Source organism: Alexandromys fortis, unplaced genomic scaffold (assembly GCF_014885135.2).
Source record: "Alexandromys fortis isolate MF-2015 unplaced genomic scaffold, M_Fortis_MF-2015_v1.1 scaffold_205, whole genome shotgun sequence".
Taxonomy (NCBI): Eukaryota; Metazoa; Chordata; class Mammalia; order Rodentia; family Cricetidae; genus Alexandromys; species Alexandromys fortis.
The window spans coordinates 2,407,812-2,424,914 of record NW_026068107.1 but is presented as its reverse complement, the minus strand read 5'-3'; the positions used below and the strand labels follow the sequence as shown (position 1 = coordinate 2,424,914).

At 33.8% G+C, this 17,103-nt stretch overlaps 1 protein-coding gene across 7 annotated transcripts in view; it reads right to left on the bottom strand.

Annotated features, from left to right (window-relative positions):
• Nrk (Nik related kinase) overlaps positions 1-17,103 on the bottom strand; it is a 101,160-nt gene that overhangs the window by 18,802 nt on the left and 65,255 nt on the right. For 4 of the 7 annotated variants that reach the window (XM_050124128.1, XM_050124123.1, XM_050124124.1 and 1 more), the window contains 9 exons: positions 16,590-16,688; positions 13,988-14,055; positions 11,528-11,622; positions 9,038-9,135; positions 7,414-7,778; positions 6,045-6,354; positions 4,425-4,605; positions 3,565-3,720; positions 2,024-2,167 (listed from right to left, as the gene is read on the bottom strand). In XM_050124128.1, the coding sequence (XP_049980085.1) occupies positions 2,024-2,167; positions 3,565-3,720; positions 4,425-4,605; positions 6,045-6,354; positions 7,414-7,778; positions 9,038-9,135; positions 11,528-11,622; positions 13,988-14,055; positions 16,590-16,688 (1,516 nt within the window). The remainder of the gene's footprint in view (positions 1-2,023; positions 2,168-3,564; positions 3,721-4,424; positions 4,606-6,044; positions 6,355-7,413; positions 7,779-9,037; positions 9,136-11,527; positions 11,623-13,987; positions 14,056-16,589; positions 16,689-17,103) is intronic. The other 3 variants (XM_050124125.1, XM_050124127.1, XM_050124130.1) reach the window with 1 other exon arrangement.

Sequence of the window (17,103 nt, the reverse complement as noted above, 5' to 3'; positions counted from 1 at the left end):
ATTCTTTTTTGTAGTCTTATTTATTCTGCCTGTCTCTCTCTCTCTCTCTCTCTCTCTCTCTCTCTCTCTCTCTCTCTCTCACAGCCCCGGCTGTTCTGGAACTCACTCTGTAGAACAAGCTTGCCTCAGACTCACAGAAATCTACTTGCCTCTGCCTCCCAAGTGCTGGAATTAAAGGCATGTGCCACCACTGCCTGGCTTTTTAGTCATTTTTAATATTGTTATAAAAGTCCCAATAATAAGACTCTTTGAGAACAGGCTGACTTCACACTTGGAGATTCACTTTCCTCTATCTCCTGAGTGCTGAGATTAAAAGTGTGTGCCTCTATGCTCAACCTATCAGCAAAATTTTAAAGTGATTAATTTTACTGTGTTTTTAGAGGGGAATTTTAAATAAGTGTTAGGGTTCAGAAAATCACACTTGTGGATATTTTATACTCAATTGGTAGAATAAACTACTGATAACTTCACATTGCATCCTTGTAACTTCTTTCAGGGTAGACTTTTGGGGATCCTCATCTGACGATAATTTTTTTTATAGTATTTGACACAAAATAATTTGTAGGCTGAGGGATGCTTGCTTACCATGCACAAGGCCTTAGTTTTAAAACCTAGTAACAAACATTTGGGTAAACCCAATTACATTTGGGTTAAGTTTAAGGAATCTAAAGAGGTATGTCTGGGTTTGAAAAAAATCAGATGAAAAAAAAAATCTCTTATCCAGATGTGCATAATCTCTAAGCTATGCAGATGTTTTCAAAACTAAATGTTGCTTCTGTGTACCTGAAATTATTGCAAATGATTGGTCATGAAATATGATTAAAATATTATGATAGCTGAGTTTATCTCTAAAGGGTTTTGCCTTTAATCAAACCTTGAAGCAAAATGAATCAAATCCAATCACATGAAAATTTGCTAATATATATTCCACATATATCTTTTATGTTATAAAGTACAAAAATTCATATAAATATCAGTGGTTGGTATGGTTTTATTTGGTGGCTGAATCTTATGTTAACCATTTCCATTGATTCATTAGTTGTCTTTTGATTTTCTGATACTAATTCCTGTTTACTGTTAGCTCTCAAACCCAAGACAAGCGGCTTAACTAAGGTACTTATTAACATATCAAAGCAGACACTGGCTGCCAGGTTCTTCCAGCATCCCACAGTCCCTATGGGTTACAGGAACCTGCTGGTTGGCATATCCTGTCCCCAACCCTAAAGTTTCCAGCTCAGGGGCTGGGCTGTCTTTTTCCCATATATATGTTCTCTTATATTATACACTCTCTTCCATGTATATCCCAGCCATTTTGGCTACACCAGTCCTTTTATTCTTTTGCCTTTTGAACTCTTGGCTGCCACTCCAGGATCCCCTCTTTTCCCTCCCCTCTCTCTCATATTCTTGTTCAGTCTGTCATGTCCTCTCTGGACTCTCCCAGATGCCTCTGGCTATGTTCTCCCTTCCATCTACAGTAAACCTCCTCGACCATACCTAGGAGCAGTCTTGTCCTTTTATTTTTTTTAATTCATTTAGTAGTCACAATTAATTTAACACCGGCTTACTTGCTTTTTCAGAGTCAGGCTCTGATTATGAAAATTATAAAAGATTATGAAAATCAACTGCTGTTTGGGAAAGGTGTAATCTTGTCTGGTTGCCCTTGTAATATTACGTGGAGACAGGGACTATTCTTTCTTCTACCCAATAACTCATCCATTTGTGTTTTGGACACATCAAAAGCTACATGGTGGCTATTAGTGTAGTCCCTTGTACGTGAGATTACTCACGGATGCAAACATAGTTTTCTTGATCTCCAACAAAGGTTAAGTGCATCAACATCAAAGGGATTTTGTTTAAAGTGTGAATGGATAAGAAAACACAAGTAGGAGATTCTGCTGTCCCAATTAAAGGTTATATTTAAAGTGATTTCCTATGAGCACTTTCACCTAAGAAAGCCTTTAACCTAGTTTGCAGTTCAATTACTCTGCATAATTACTCGGTTAATTTGAGGACTTAAACAAACCAGAGATGGTAATCAGCAAATTGAGTGACTCCACGACTTGGATCTGGCGGAATGGTCTGCGCTTTATAAGTTTAATGATGTCTGCCTTTCCACTTCTGTCCATCAGGTACAGATTAGATCGGGTGCCCAGCAACAAATTGACTCCTGTTCAGACACAGAAAAGTGCTGTATTAGCTGATTATTTTTACTAGTGTGTATTAATTCTACAGAAAGGGTTTTCACTATGATGTTTTTATGCTTATCTATTACATAATTTAATCAAAATCACCCACATCACCCTCATATTTCCTTCTCACTCCCTCTGCATCCTATTCCATTTCCCTGTCTCCATTCAACTTTTAGGACCTTAAGAAAAATAAAAGAACATTTTACAAATAAGGCCAAATATGATGTGTGTCTTTATACATGTGGCTTATTTCAATATCCAGTTATAACCTACTTTTCTACAAACATGGTTCGAATCTTTTTCACAACTGAATAATACTCTACTATGTATGTGTGTATTCCACACCTCTTAACCTTTACCTATAGATTTAAGTAAATATGTATGTACAATTACTTTTCTTTTCTATTGCAGTTTGCTAATCCAAGCAAACAAGAGTTTTATCATTTCAGGCTAATATTAGCCTTGTTAACATCATACTATTCAGGTATGTACACTCCTCGCAGAGTATGTTTCATTAAAATGAGTAGATAGCTCTCTATTGCCTGCTATCTAGTGTGCCATTGGACATACAGAATATTATATATACATAGCACTATTTTATTATTTGTCGCATACATTTCCAGAATCAATTAGACCTTCTGAATATTATCTTTAAGCAAATTTAGTGTATACATATATCTATACATACACAGTTAATTTTGGTTCTTAGACATCAACTACATTACATCATGCATTATTATCTGAGCCACTAAATTAGAAAATCATTGAGGATGACCATTTTCTTCTAAGGACTCTGTCCCCTGTAGTTTTCTTTAAAACTCATCTTCAATCATACATGGGTTAAAATCTATTAAGTGTTAAGTTAGAAGTGGGTGTTTACTTTGGACCCTGGTTGCATTAAGTTATTTTATAATACTGTACTGTGTAGACTTGATTGGGACAATATATATATATAATCTCAGATCTGCTGCTATGATCATTAATATTCTGAAACAAAGAGTTGAAAAATCTGTCAAATTTAACATTTATAGAGAAAACTTATACATCCTCTACACTTAAAAATTGCAAGATCCTAAAGAAACCTTTCTTGTAATAAGTATATACAAACTTAGAAAATATTAAACTCAAATTTTCAAATAATCATAGAAGTCTAATTTTGTATTTTACCCTAGTGAACTCAAGTTAAAAAGCATAAAATGGGGCAAGACATTAATGCAACAGGCCAAATCAGTCCTGAACCAATTACTATGAATTCATTTTAATTGATTGACAATGGTAAAATGTTTTACTTCTACAACTTTCCCAAGTTTTTGACATTGAACATGGATTTAAAACAAAACAAAAACAAAACTCAGTTTCAAGAACTCAAACTCACCCCACAAAGAACCACAGCAGATCTCAGACGTAAACTCCTTTTCGTACACATGGATTAGTGGTTTGTTATATGCTGGGAAGATACAGAGTGGGTTAATATTTACTTCAGATGGTAGGTGAGGGGGGTTTTCAGGCACCTCAACAAACCCAGCATGTACTGCAAAGGGAAAGGCATTGAGACAAATCACTGATCTATATACTAAATGTGCCAAGTACTTTCATAATGGAGATGACCCTCAAAGTTTGGTTTCCTTATTGTATTTCATCTTCTATGTAAGATTTAGTAAATTTTTAGCTCATTAGAAAATACAAATCATACTGGTTAAAATAAATTGCCGAGTATGGATGTGATTTGTGGCTTTGATTATAGTGTAAAAGCAATAACTGAATGAGGGACTCAATTTTTCAATTGCAGGTCAAATCTAATCATCATAAAGAGTCAGTGAGAGCTGGGTGTAATAGCAAGTGTCTGGGATCCCAGGAAGATGAGGAAGTCAGTGCCAGCAGCAGCTAAAGAATGAACTCAATGTCATCCCGGTTACATGAGACTCCCAAAAATCTAAGGAAAAAGAAAAGATTTTACTGAAGAGTAATTAAAAAGAAAAACTTATATATTATTTACTTATTTAGGCACATATGTTGTGGTTGGTTCTCTCCTTCTACCAAATGGGTCTAGGATCAAACTTAACTCATTAGGCTTGGTAGCAAATATTTTTACCTTCCGACTCATCTTGCCAGCATTCATCAACCTCATGTTATACCATATGAATATTCAACGTCTTTGATTTATCACACACCACGAACTACTGGATGAGCAAGTGGAAGCATGCAGCATGGAAAGATTGCACCAGAAATACTCACAGTTGGCGCTCGCAGTGTCGGTATCAGAGGCAGAAGCAGACCCTCCGGGAGATGAGTGGATGACAGGGAAACCCAGTGTTGCTGATGACCCTGCTGTGTCACTGGGATTCTCACCATCAAGTGCAAGGGATGTGATATCCAAGGCAATTGAATCTGAGGTCTCAGTTCCACCATCTGACTCCTATAAGAAGATATAGGATTGGGGAGCTGATAAACAGGGGATCTAAGGTTTGAAAGGAATATCTAAACCCTACATGCATACACCAATAAAACTACTTTGAAAAAAAGCACACCCTGGGGGCATCTCATCCCTTAGTTTACGATAACTACAGTGCCAGTTCTGGTGGTACATACATATATTCCTGGCACATGCAAAACTGTTGTCATGAGTCTTAGGCCAGCCTAGGCTACATAACAAGTTCTAGGCTAGCACGAGCCTACAGAGCTAGAACCTGGTCCTAAAATTGTAAAACACAGACATGTAAACAAACAAAAATAAAATAAAATAATACAAAACAAAAAAAAGGAACAGAACAGAACAAAAAATGGCTAAGAAGAACCTTGGGGGGTGTGGTTCAAATGACCAAACAAAAGACAGAAAACAAAACAACAAAAAGACGTATAACAATCCTTAAGTAAACATATTTCACACTTCCATTAATGAAGTAGACACTCAAGGATAAAAGCCTCCAAGCATGACAATTCTATATTCAGTATGTGGAAGAATTTTCAACTCCCTGTTGGGGTTATTGAATATTGAATGTCGGGTGGAGAATTAGGAGTTAATTATTTGTGACGATTAAATCTACTAGCCTAGATGTCTAACAGATAGACTGTAAAACAAAATGTGATGTGTACATATATACAATGGAATTTTATTCAGCCACAAAGAAAAATAAAATCATGAAAATTTCAAAATAATGGATGGGTATGGAAATTATTATAGTAAGGGATATAATTCTACTCAGAGAGAAACATACTTCCATTTTTTAATGACAGACACACAGATCCTAGATTTTAATATGTGTGTGTGTGGGGGGGGTGGGGGGGTATAGAACTAGAAGAGATTATCAAGAAAAGGGAGAAAGATTTTAAGGAAGAGTAATGGGAAAAATGGATCAACAGAATCCATGTGACATAGACTTGAAAGGAAGGAAAAGGTACAGTTGAGGGGGCAAGGGAATGGAAGGAAGAGGAGGACCAACAAAAACAAAGTATGTGTGAAAATGCTGTAATGACATTCATCACTTTATGTGCTATAAAATACAAATAAATACAAAATGCTAATGGTTGCACAATATTCTATATGTCTAAAATGCTAACTATATGAATGCTTTACTTGGAAAATTTTAGTATGTTTTCTACGGCTATAAATAGTATGACCAGTACCTTGAAATACTTCTCCAAATGTATGATCTAACTTAAAATGACCAAATAAATCAGGGATTTTTCCCTGAAGTATATAAGAACCGTCAAATTGTATGTAGTGAAGATCCCATGCACTTATAATTTAATTATATATTTAAGTTATTTCAGGATTTGGAATACAAAAATATAATCATTGTGAATAGCTGAAATGTTACATGTCATGTGCTGATATACATTCAAATGCTTCATTACCTCCTGCTCACGTTCAAACTCCTGAAATATATGTTGATCCAGTCCTGCACCATCTTCCTGTGAGTGAGTTTCTTCTGCACAAAATCCATATGCTCCATTCTCTTCCCTGTTTCCGTTGATTCCTCTGTATCTGGCACCTCTATTGGCTCCATGTCCATCTTGGCTTCTAAAGGCTGCACTGGCTTCAGCAGCAGGGTTTCGACGATACCTTCGGGCTCCATCGTTTCCATAGGCTCCGAAAGCCCCCCGCTCTCCATTACTTCTACCTCTACCACCATGCTTGAGTATTCCTTCTCTGCGATAGCTTTCCCTGTTAGCAAGAACAAATTTGTGAAAGAAGACCTTTCAATAAATCACAAATCAAAGCCAGAAATCAGAGTTTACACATATACACACCCATATAGGGTATGCTCAGGAATGTTTTTGCTTTTTTATTAATGCTTTTGTTTTATATACATGTGAAAATTTCCTCAATGCTTTTCCAGTATTAAATACTGAATTAATAGCCACTCTTAAGTCTTCATCATCATGTGGTAGACATGACTGTTTAGTGCAGAAAATACTCATTTTTCTTAAATAACTGAGTAAAAATTCCAGTCATGTTAATGATAAAACCCATAGTGATATTATAATATTTTTCAGTATTCCGTTGCTTTTAACATATATTTTCATTTATTTACATGTATACAAACAGCTCTGCTATAGACCTTTGGTCAATACTCTCACCAGAGTGTTCAACTGATATAGGCTTCATATGTTAGAGTAAGATACTCACATAATCAGGGTTCATAAATGTTAAGTTCTAAAAATGCTCAATCCTTCATTTTACATGGAGACAATATTAAACCTATGTCCCTATGAAGATTATAAATTAAAATCTGTATGAAAATGGAATTCTTTATAGTTTTTCTATTTGGGAAAAAAATTCAAAAGATCTTTTGGTAACTTCTGCACCAATTAAACTAATAAATATCATACCAAGTTGATCATATACAGGACAAAATCATCTCTACTCTCTGGGAAATGCTTAGCCATTCTTTCAAACAGTAGTAGAATCCTTCATCTTTTACCTCATTTCTCATTGTAATTTTAAAGCAAAAGAAGATTCAATGGCATTGATTTGAAGAGAAACACTCAGACAATCCCAGTTATCAAGAAACTAATAAATAACTGAATTTAAATTGTATATACATAATTGAGAATTATATGTTCTACATTAGAAAAATTTAAATCACAATACTGAGCATATACCATTATGAAAGTACAATTCATTAACTCTCATAATGTTATTTTACATTTAAAAATAAACCAAATATGTCAATAGTTCTGAACTCATAAGCATCTAATATAATAACAGAGACAAACCAACCTTGGCCCATTAGTAGCAGCACCAAGATTATCATCTATGCCACGAAGAGACTCATCATCATAGTCACCATCACCACGGACTTCATAGACATTTGCCTGATCAGTCTGGTTATTCAAGTCATCATGGCCATTGACATGGTCATAGTTATCTTCATAAGCATCGTAAGAAGCTTCCTCATCACCATCAGTATTAGCACCAGCATCATAGAGTTCAACATAATCACCATCTTCTTCAGGTTGCTGAGTGACAGGTGAAGGAATTAGCCAATCATCCCAGAAGATTTCAGAGAGTGCATTATGGCCTACCCATTCATTTGTCAAGTACACAGGGGGTGATATTTTTCCCACTTTAAATCCATCTGGAACCTGTGTGCACAAGAAAGGTTAAGGTAGTCTCTAATAGCCTCTTATTTTCTTTAGCTATTGGAAGTTTCCAAAATGACAACATTTCAAAACATATTAAAATCATATTCTTACTGAAATAAAGATGTCCAGCCAATACAGAGAGCAAATATTTTAGTGAAGATGAGTTGCCCATATCCAAACATTAGTAATTAGTTGTGGACTTTGTAGATCACACAGCAAATAGCAAATTTACTCACTCTTTTATTAACCCTACTTGCCTGCTGAGGAGTAGACATTTGCACTTGATGCCAGATAGTATGCTCTCTACAAAGTCTGTTTTTTCCTTTTGTTTTATTCTAACACTGAGATTAAAGTATCGCTCTTGAAATAGATGCATTATTTTTCCAGGTTTGTTCATATATGCCATATATTATCTTAAATTATTTCAAATGCCTCCAAAAAGCAAATGAATACAAATGTAATTCTTATGTTAGGCATAAACATTTCTACAAAAAAGTATGGGTATTGTGAGCATAAAATAATATGATCTAAAAGCAAATTACAAAAGTTTAGGGTGATCTTTTACTTATACAATCAAAAGATCCTATTTTTCATTAATATTTTCTCTCATTATGTATGGAACAATATTAAACAACAGTTAAAATGTAACTTATACCTCTTGATCGTAACTTAATTTCTAGAAATATCTGTCAGTATTTTTTCCTATATATTCTATTTGTAATTTGTGTGGTACTGGGATTGAACCTAGAAACTTGAGTATGCTAGGCAAGCATTCTACCATTAGATTAAATCCTTAACACATCTCTTCCACATACCCTGACAAAAATGTGAAAATACAACATTGTTTGATCAGATAAGTGCTTTTTCCCATTTCAATTTTAAATTCAGAATTTTCTATTTGGAATACTTCAACAACAATGTGATCTTTTTAAATAAAGACTAATAAAACACATTTAAACTTTTACTTATCCATTTAAAAATATTTTATGGTATAAGTGGTTTCCTGTATGCATATTTGTGTGCATTGTGTGTACCTGGCGTATGCAAAGATCAGAATAAGGTGTTAAATATGGAGCTGGAATTGCAGATGATTATGAGTCACCATTGTCATTGTGAAAAGCAGACCCTCGTCTTCTGGAACAGGAACAAGTGCTGAACCATCTGTCCATGCGTACCCTTTATCTTTCAATGTCAGAAAGAATAGGACAAACCAAAATAATATTAAAAGTAGATATAAATGCATCATGAGATAAACCTACATGGATATCAATCAGTAACTTCTGATCAATAGTAGAATAAGGCGGCGATGACTGGGACTTCCTCCTAGTCACAGGACTCTCCTCCTCAGAAGATGACTCTAAGGAATGCCAAAAATTACATTAATAACAACAGTGATTTCACAACTGTTTCGGTTTGTGTAGTGGATCAGTTCAAAACCTTATTGTTTTTCTTTCAGCCTTTGTCATTCTATTTTGAAATTATCAGTTAATATTAAAATCTACTGTGGCAGTAATAAACACAGAAACAAGCAAGCTTAAGCCAATCATAGACTGTCAATAGATCATACCATGTCAAAAACAGCAAGTACGTCATCACTCTAAGAAGTAAGCAATTTCTTTATTTTACTTTTCTGTTATTTGGTTAGTATCTGCCAGTGGTGTAATTTTCACTGTTTTCTGGTTCTGAGCTCAGTCGTACTTCTTAATTTATCAAACAAACTCTGTTACATTAAAAACACCTATTGTGGTTGTGGTCCTGAGTTCCACTAGGGTACTAGTAGGCTCAGGTTTTGTTTATGCTGCAGACCTACAAGGCATTTTTGTCTTCAGTATTTAGCACACACTTGAGAAATCTACCAACCTCCCAAGTTTTAACCTAGTTATGAATAGCCAAATATTTCAATAAAGATGAAGATTGAGATAATAAGAATTTTAAAACTTAGCTCTGTATCATAGATTTGGAAACTTTAGAGTAATTTGTGAGACAACTTTCTGCAGTGAAGGAAATATTCTGTGTCTGTTTGGAAATGAACATTTGGGAGTACTGAGTATTAACCACTGGACCACCAGGGTAGCTTAAGAGCATTTAAAATGTGGCCAGTACACCTAAGAAATAGGCTTTGTAAATGTTTACTTAATTTTTCTTTTAGTTTTCATTTTAATAATCACAAGTGGTGTGGCTGTTTACAGACACATTGGACAGCACAATTCCATTGTGACAGTAATTCTATTTAAAATACAAATTCTTTCAGTATAACAGTATAGGTTTTGAAACTTGTGATATGATATATAATAAGTTGTATAAAAATTCAGTGAGAATACATGATAGGCCTAGAACTCAGTAGAGTATAAATGAACATATTTATTACAAAAAGTTGTCCTACTGGAATACTGGCTCCATGTTTATTTCTAGGGGTATTAAGTATAAATACTACTGACCTTTTGTCTGCACACTAACTATAGATAGTCTAAGTCTAGACATTACAATTAAAAACCCTGCATTTGCTGTGCTGCTGTCTTTTGAAAATGTTATATACCATATCCCAGAATCTGCATTCTTGCCTTCTTGTGCTGGACCCTTGCTACTTATTGTTTTTCAGGAAGCAATTCTTTCAAGTCTTTTCAAGTGGAAGGAGAGCGACTGTACAGTCTCAGCGGCTGATGACTTCTCTGCACATCTACGTATGTCCTAATCTGCTGGCAATGTAAGATGCTCGGTGGCATACACGTAACAGAGGCTTAGCCCTGAAAGGGTTAGCACTTCTCAGCAGAGACAGTACTTCTTCCTTCTCCTGTCAATGTTTAAGGATTAGTTTATTTCAGAAAGGCAAGTGAGTGAACTCTAAAACTGATGTGTTTGCCATGTATTAGCAAATTTATATGTGACCAAACCAGAAGGAAAATATTGCAGGGAAAACATTTCTAATATTTTGCCTTATCTTTTCAAAACATCATTTTTATGTGAGGCTGCAGTATGAAAAGAATTCTTTCATCATAGTACTCTCCTAAGGGTTTTAAAATTCAGAAATTTGAATGTTTGATTTTCTATATCCCTTATGATATAAACATTATCAAAGATCTGTATTCTACATTTTTATAAATAATGTGAGGGCTTGGTCAGAAAATGTCCTCTAATTAAATATATCTTGCATGCTTAAAACTAGAAAATGCCGATTTATGACCTAATGCCTAAGTTTATGACAATTTTTTGATTTTTCCTAATATCTAAAAAGGTATAATAAATTTAAAGTCCATTAAACGCACATCACTAAAAAAATACTTGATTGAAATTGATACCAAATTTTGATAAGCACTCCTGCTATTATTTGATCAATTAATTTTGTGTATTTTAAATAAAGCCATTGGTTTGTGGTATTTATGTGATACTGTGTATATGATATTTTGAAGAGGTGAGATAAAATGACAAATAAAACTTATTCTCACAATTATTCTGCTCATATTGTAAATGCAGCCTAATAGATGTTGGGTAGGTGGAGAATAGTCCTCAAGTTCTTTAACATATGGTCTCATGTTGTATAGGAAGTAAAGGAAATTATCACTTTCCATTTCTCAGAGGTCACCACTAATCACTCAAATACCAAATCAAATCAACTGCTTTTGTTAAATACTACTTGGCCTCCTTAGTATTTTTCATTCATTCTTTCTGGAAATTCTTCTTTAGTTCTAACTATATGCTGTTATATATTTGGTCTATGTATTTGACTGGTCTAACTTTGAGTTTCGCATCACCTGATGCTGCTTGGAAATTCTGAGGATTTAGGGAACTCCTCTGTCTGATGTCCATGGGCTGCTGAACTTCTTCGAAAAGAGGCTGCTCAGAGACACTAAAATGATAGACAAAAGGTTTAACAAAGATATGTTTATAATCATGATAAGCATATTGGGTTTACCTTCATCTCTTAAAACCATTTGTGAAAGAAAACCAAACTAAATTAACACAGAGACAGGAAGCCATGTGCCACAAGATCAGGCCCCAAAGCTACAGAGAAACCATGTCTCGAAAAGCCAAAAAAGAATTTTCTTTGGAAAATGGATTTGATGCATAAAAGGCATGATAATAATGTTAGTATTTCTTAGGTTAACAACAATGATTCTGCAAATGTTACATCCTTTAACTTTGTCTTTGACAATGTTGCAGTAATAATTATTGTTTACATAGCTGAGTATTACAGCAATGCACAAAGAACTCATAAGAGCCTGTGTTGTGGAATCTTGTAAATATGCATCTAACGTTAATAAATGTCATTGATAAAAAATTATACATCACACTGAAAAAAAAGTAGAGCATGGATATTATTTTCCAATTTTAATTTCCTAAACCTATTTTATCTATGACAGAGAAACAATTTCCATGTATAGAAATAAAAGAAAGTACTTTTCAATATAGCATGCATTTCCTTCACATATAATATATTCTATAATGTTCAGAGTAATATTCAGATAAAATTATCCAGATAACATCAGCAAACAAAACCGTCCATTGTATAATAGACTTTTCACATGGCAAATACAAATAGTTTGTTATTATAAATATTCCGCTGTTATCCTGTCTTATTTGTCCATAATTCATGTTTTAAGTGTATTGTTCCTGGTCTGAATAGGTAACACTTTGGATACATAAGCACATCCATGTTTACCATTAAAATTTAAATGCCAGTGTAGACACTTTTATTTGTTCTCAGTTTTATATCTAGGAAGGATTTCTTCTGTTAATTTAAGTTTATAACAGACAAAGACATTAGTATGGCCAATCATTTCAGGAATAACTCAAGGTTCATTTACAGTAATTTTATGAATTTATTTTTGTTTGTGACTTCATTATAGTTTATGCATTTTACAAACTTAAAAAATATACTTTGAGGAAATGCATTTGTTATTAATAAATTAAAAATCTATTTGTAAAGTTACTGATCACTCTCAAGTTGACATCAAGTTTAAATTTTATATACTGAATTGTATTAAAATCATATCCAAGGGCACTAACAATTTTTTCAAAACTAACCTCATTTCTTCTCTTTGAGGTTAGAAGCATGGTAACTCAGGCATTGACTGGAGAGAAAAAGAGCTCTCAATCTGACTTAATTTTTGAAAGTTTCTCCCTCAGGTTTCTTGTGAAAACATAAAATCACAAGATTAAAAAACAATGGTGTATGGCTATGCTTACCATACATGAACTCTGCCATCTGTCTGTACTGTGCAGTATCTTTAATATTATTTGTATTGTTTTTTCTTCAAGGTTTTACTATATTACATGGTGAGTATATACTTAGTAAAATCCAAATTAATTTACTTAGAGAAAAAAATTGTTTGGAACACTGATTATGAGATACGTTTATCAGTGTGTGTATGTGTGTGTGTGTGTTTGTGTGTGTGCTTGTGTCTACATGCACCTAGAATTACAAACATGTCATGTCACCTATGTGGAAGTCATAGGGACAAATTGTGGAAGTTGGTTCTCTTCTTTGTGTGGGTTGTGAGAGCTGAACTCAGGACAATAGGCTTGATACAATGTGCTTTTACCCAGCAAACTACCTTGCCGGTCCTGTCTAATAGTTTTAATATAAAGAATGATTAATACATATTTGCTGAATGTTTGACTGAATGAACATAGGCTATGGCCTATTCATTGTGAGTTCAGTCCATTTTAAAAATTCTCTTTCATGTGTAATGCATAGCACAGAACAACTGACTTATGTAAAATTACTGAAACCAGCAATACTACAAAGATGGAAACTACAATGAATGGTTTCTATGATGCATATGTCATCTTATTTATCTGACAATGATTTGCATGTTTGATTTTGACCACAGAACACTTTGAGGCTTTCCTATTCCTATTTTCTATTAGTTTCTGCACTTATGAATAATTTGTTTTATTATATTGTACATTTAAGAAAACACACCTGGCACTTCTTAAATCCTACTGCTAAGTGAATCATATCAAATAAATTATGTTCAAAATTGTTAGGTAATTATTGAATTGAATCAAATGGACTAGACTATGAAAGCTGTTACTGGAAGATGCTGTTAATGGATCACTGCAGCGAGGTTTTAAATGTAAGCCAATTTTTGGCAAACTGTCATGATGTGAGTGACAATTTAGTTTTGACTTCACGCGGAAATTAATTTCCAAATTTTGTTTTTGATTTCACAGTTACTCACAAGTAATTTGCAAACAGAAATACATACCTTGAGGAAAATGTCACACGATGTGTACGATTCCGGTTGCCAGGCCTAGAAGCAGAGCTCTCTTGTGCCTTAAAGACACAATGCAATCAATAGTTTAATGAAAGTACTTGACGATAAATTCTAAAACCAGTTAAGTTTTCGAACAAAAAATTAAGAATTTAAGTTCAAAATCATGTCCATCCAAACTAACTCTAGATTTCACACAGAAAATACATTATAGTTTCTTTGAGAAAGTATGTCATAAGAAGTGTTTCAAATACTTTTTGTCACTAAGTAAATTATTTTGGGTTTTTAGATCCATACACTCATGTGACATAGTAAAATACTCAAGAAAGAGCACATACAATGTTAGCTTACATCAATGGAGTAGAATTGTTTTCTGTTAGCAATAGCAGGCAGATCCATAATCTCTTGCCTTGTCTCATTTAGTTTTAAATCACTGTTTTTACTCCCAGCAATTTTCTGTTCTGCCCCCCAAAGGCAATTCGAACAAGCAATAAGAAAGTCACTATACTATTTAGGGAGAAAATTTCATTATGTTACACTTTAAAAAATAATTTTTCTCTAATTCCTAGAAGCAGTATTTAGTTTTCATACATTAGTTTGTCCTACGAAGTGACTTTTCAATGTTGTCCTTGTACTGCAACAGATAGATTGGTGAGAATCTGTCTTTTATATTTGGCTAACACGCAGTTCCAAATATAACCAGATGTTTTACAGTATTTATGATGAGCATCTCTCTGAAAAATGTTTTCTAATTTCAATTTAGATAATTGGCTATCCTGGTCAATTCTAGTTCTCTTATGAAGTTGATCTCAGAAAGTTTCTATTTTATTCAAAGATTATTTTTATTTTTGTTTGGTATTAGGTCCCTATGTTCCATAGGCTGCCCTAAAATTTCCAAGCTCAAATGATCCTCTTGCGTCTGCCTCTCTATAGCTGAGACTACAAATATGTAATGCCACTACAGCCAAGTCAAGAAACTAAGCAATACTTATTAAAAGAAATGTCAAAAATCACCAAATGTATATAATGGTAAAAAATGAAAAGGCAAGGCTTAATATGGCTGAAAAAAATAGTAAGAATTGCATATATTAAGACACAATATGTTCCAAAGCAAGCATTGCTTTTTCATTGCATATCTTGCTTAGTGTCAAGCTGAAGGTACTAACTACCAGCTGGGAATAGGAGCAAAGCCATGTGCTAAGGCAGCAAGGGAGACATTAGTGATTGTTCTCGTTAACTGACACAGCCTCACTTATCTTCCTTCTGTAAATAGTTAGTATTCACAAAACAGTAATCTTGACTCGTCAATCAAGAGTCTTGAAAAATTTCATAGTACACTTCAGTGATCAAAATGAATTTGTAATGTTGGCTGTTAGGAATGCAAGTCATGATAATGCTACCATGTCTGTTTAAAAAGAAAACTCACAACCCCAGTCTCACAAATGTGTGTTATGAATTCTGTATTATTTGACGTGATCATCAAAAGAGAAGTCACCCTCACATGTAATCATCTAATTTCTCTTCTATGAGAAAATGAATCATAGGTTAACTGAGCCGCTGTTTGTGACAAAGAGTATACCAGGAACAGACACAATCAAGGTAAAGGATGGCATGCGGTTATGTTACACAGTGAACTACTAACATTTTGATAGAAAATGTTCTATTTTTAAAAACATTGAAAAGCCTTCTTACTTGAACTTTGTGCATGTGCTAGATATTTTAAATGAATTATGTTTGCAAACTTAAGAAAAAAATCAAAGTGATGCAATTTGGCAGCAATTATAAAAACATGAGCTTTTAAGGGATAATTAGAAATTGTAAATTAGTATCTGTTCCCGAGTACTTGACAGCTTATGAATACTCAGTTACATTTATGGTACAATTGGTAGTGATGTTCAAAAGTACTGCTTTGCTATTGAAAAACAGAATGTAAACATTTGGGAGAATCTGTATACACAGTGAACTAATATTTTCCAATTGGTGAATACATGAATTTAGAAATAATGCATAAGTGAAATATCTATTCATAGTACAAGACAGGGCAATGGATTTTAATATCATTACTTGTATAAAATTTTATGAATATGACTTTAGATTCTGTTTGTCTAGTTTGGCTGTGTTACCAAAGAATATGCATAAGTATCTGAAGGAAAATCTCCAACAGACACAATTATCTGAAAATTTCATACAAAATCCCCCCCCAACCTTCTATAAGTAACAAGCCAGCTCTTATACATATATCTCAGGCAAAACACCATATGGCCACAGATTGAATTATGAAGTAGATAGGAACATACAGATGTTTTCTATTAAGCAAGACAGATTAAAAGCATCTGAAAATATGAGACAATGACATCCCTATAATAATATTTTGGGAAAGATAAATACTATTCCTTTATATTTATTTATCATGTTAAATGTATTTATACCTTTTCAGTTTTATTTTTCAGCAAGTTAGATAGTGAATGACATAATGAAAAAGCTTTACGGAATTCTCAATATTGAAGATTATAAAGGGATCCTGAGAACACTAAGTTTAAGAGGCACTTTTCTAGGTACTTATTAATATCCTAACAACTCATATTGAGAAATTTACCTCATTTCCTGTAGGATTTGGAGCGTATGGTTCTATTTGGACTTCAGCCTGAACTGAATGAAACACTTCATCATTGTCTGATGAGTCATCTTCTTTATCCTTTGAAACCAAAATCATAGAAATTTTTAAATGACCACAAGAGTGCAAGTGATAGGATGACAGAATCATCTTAATTTGTTACCAGAATGAATGATTTGCTAATATTTAAATTTTTTTTAAATGCGCAGCTTCTAACAGCTTTTGCTTAAGGATCCCTTTTCAAGCCGAGGAAAGGTACCGATTACCTACTAACGCTGCATTTGCACACACATCTGCATAGATTTCAGCTGAACTGCTGCCTTCCCGAAGCTTATCTACGAGATCCAAATTATGAATCCGATTTAACACTTGATTAGCATATAATCACAAGCTAACTTGCACATTTGTTGAGCTGCTATAACTTCAACATTTAGTCCTGAGTTGCAAAGATTCCTCCTAAATTAAGCTCTCAGAGCTAAGAAATTGTTCAATCAAA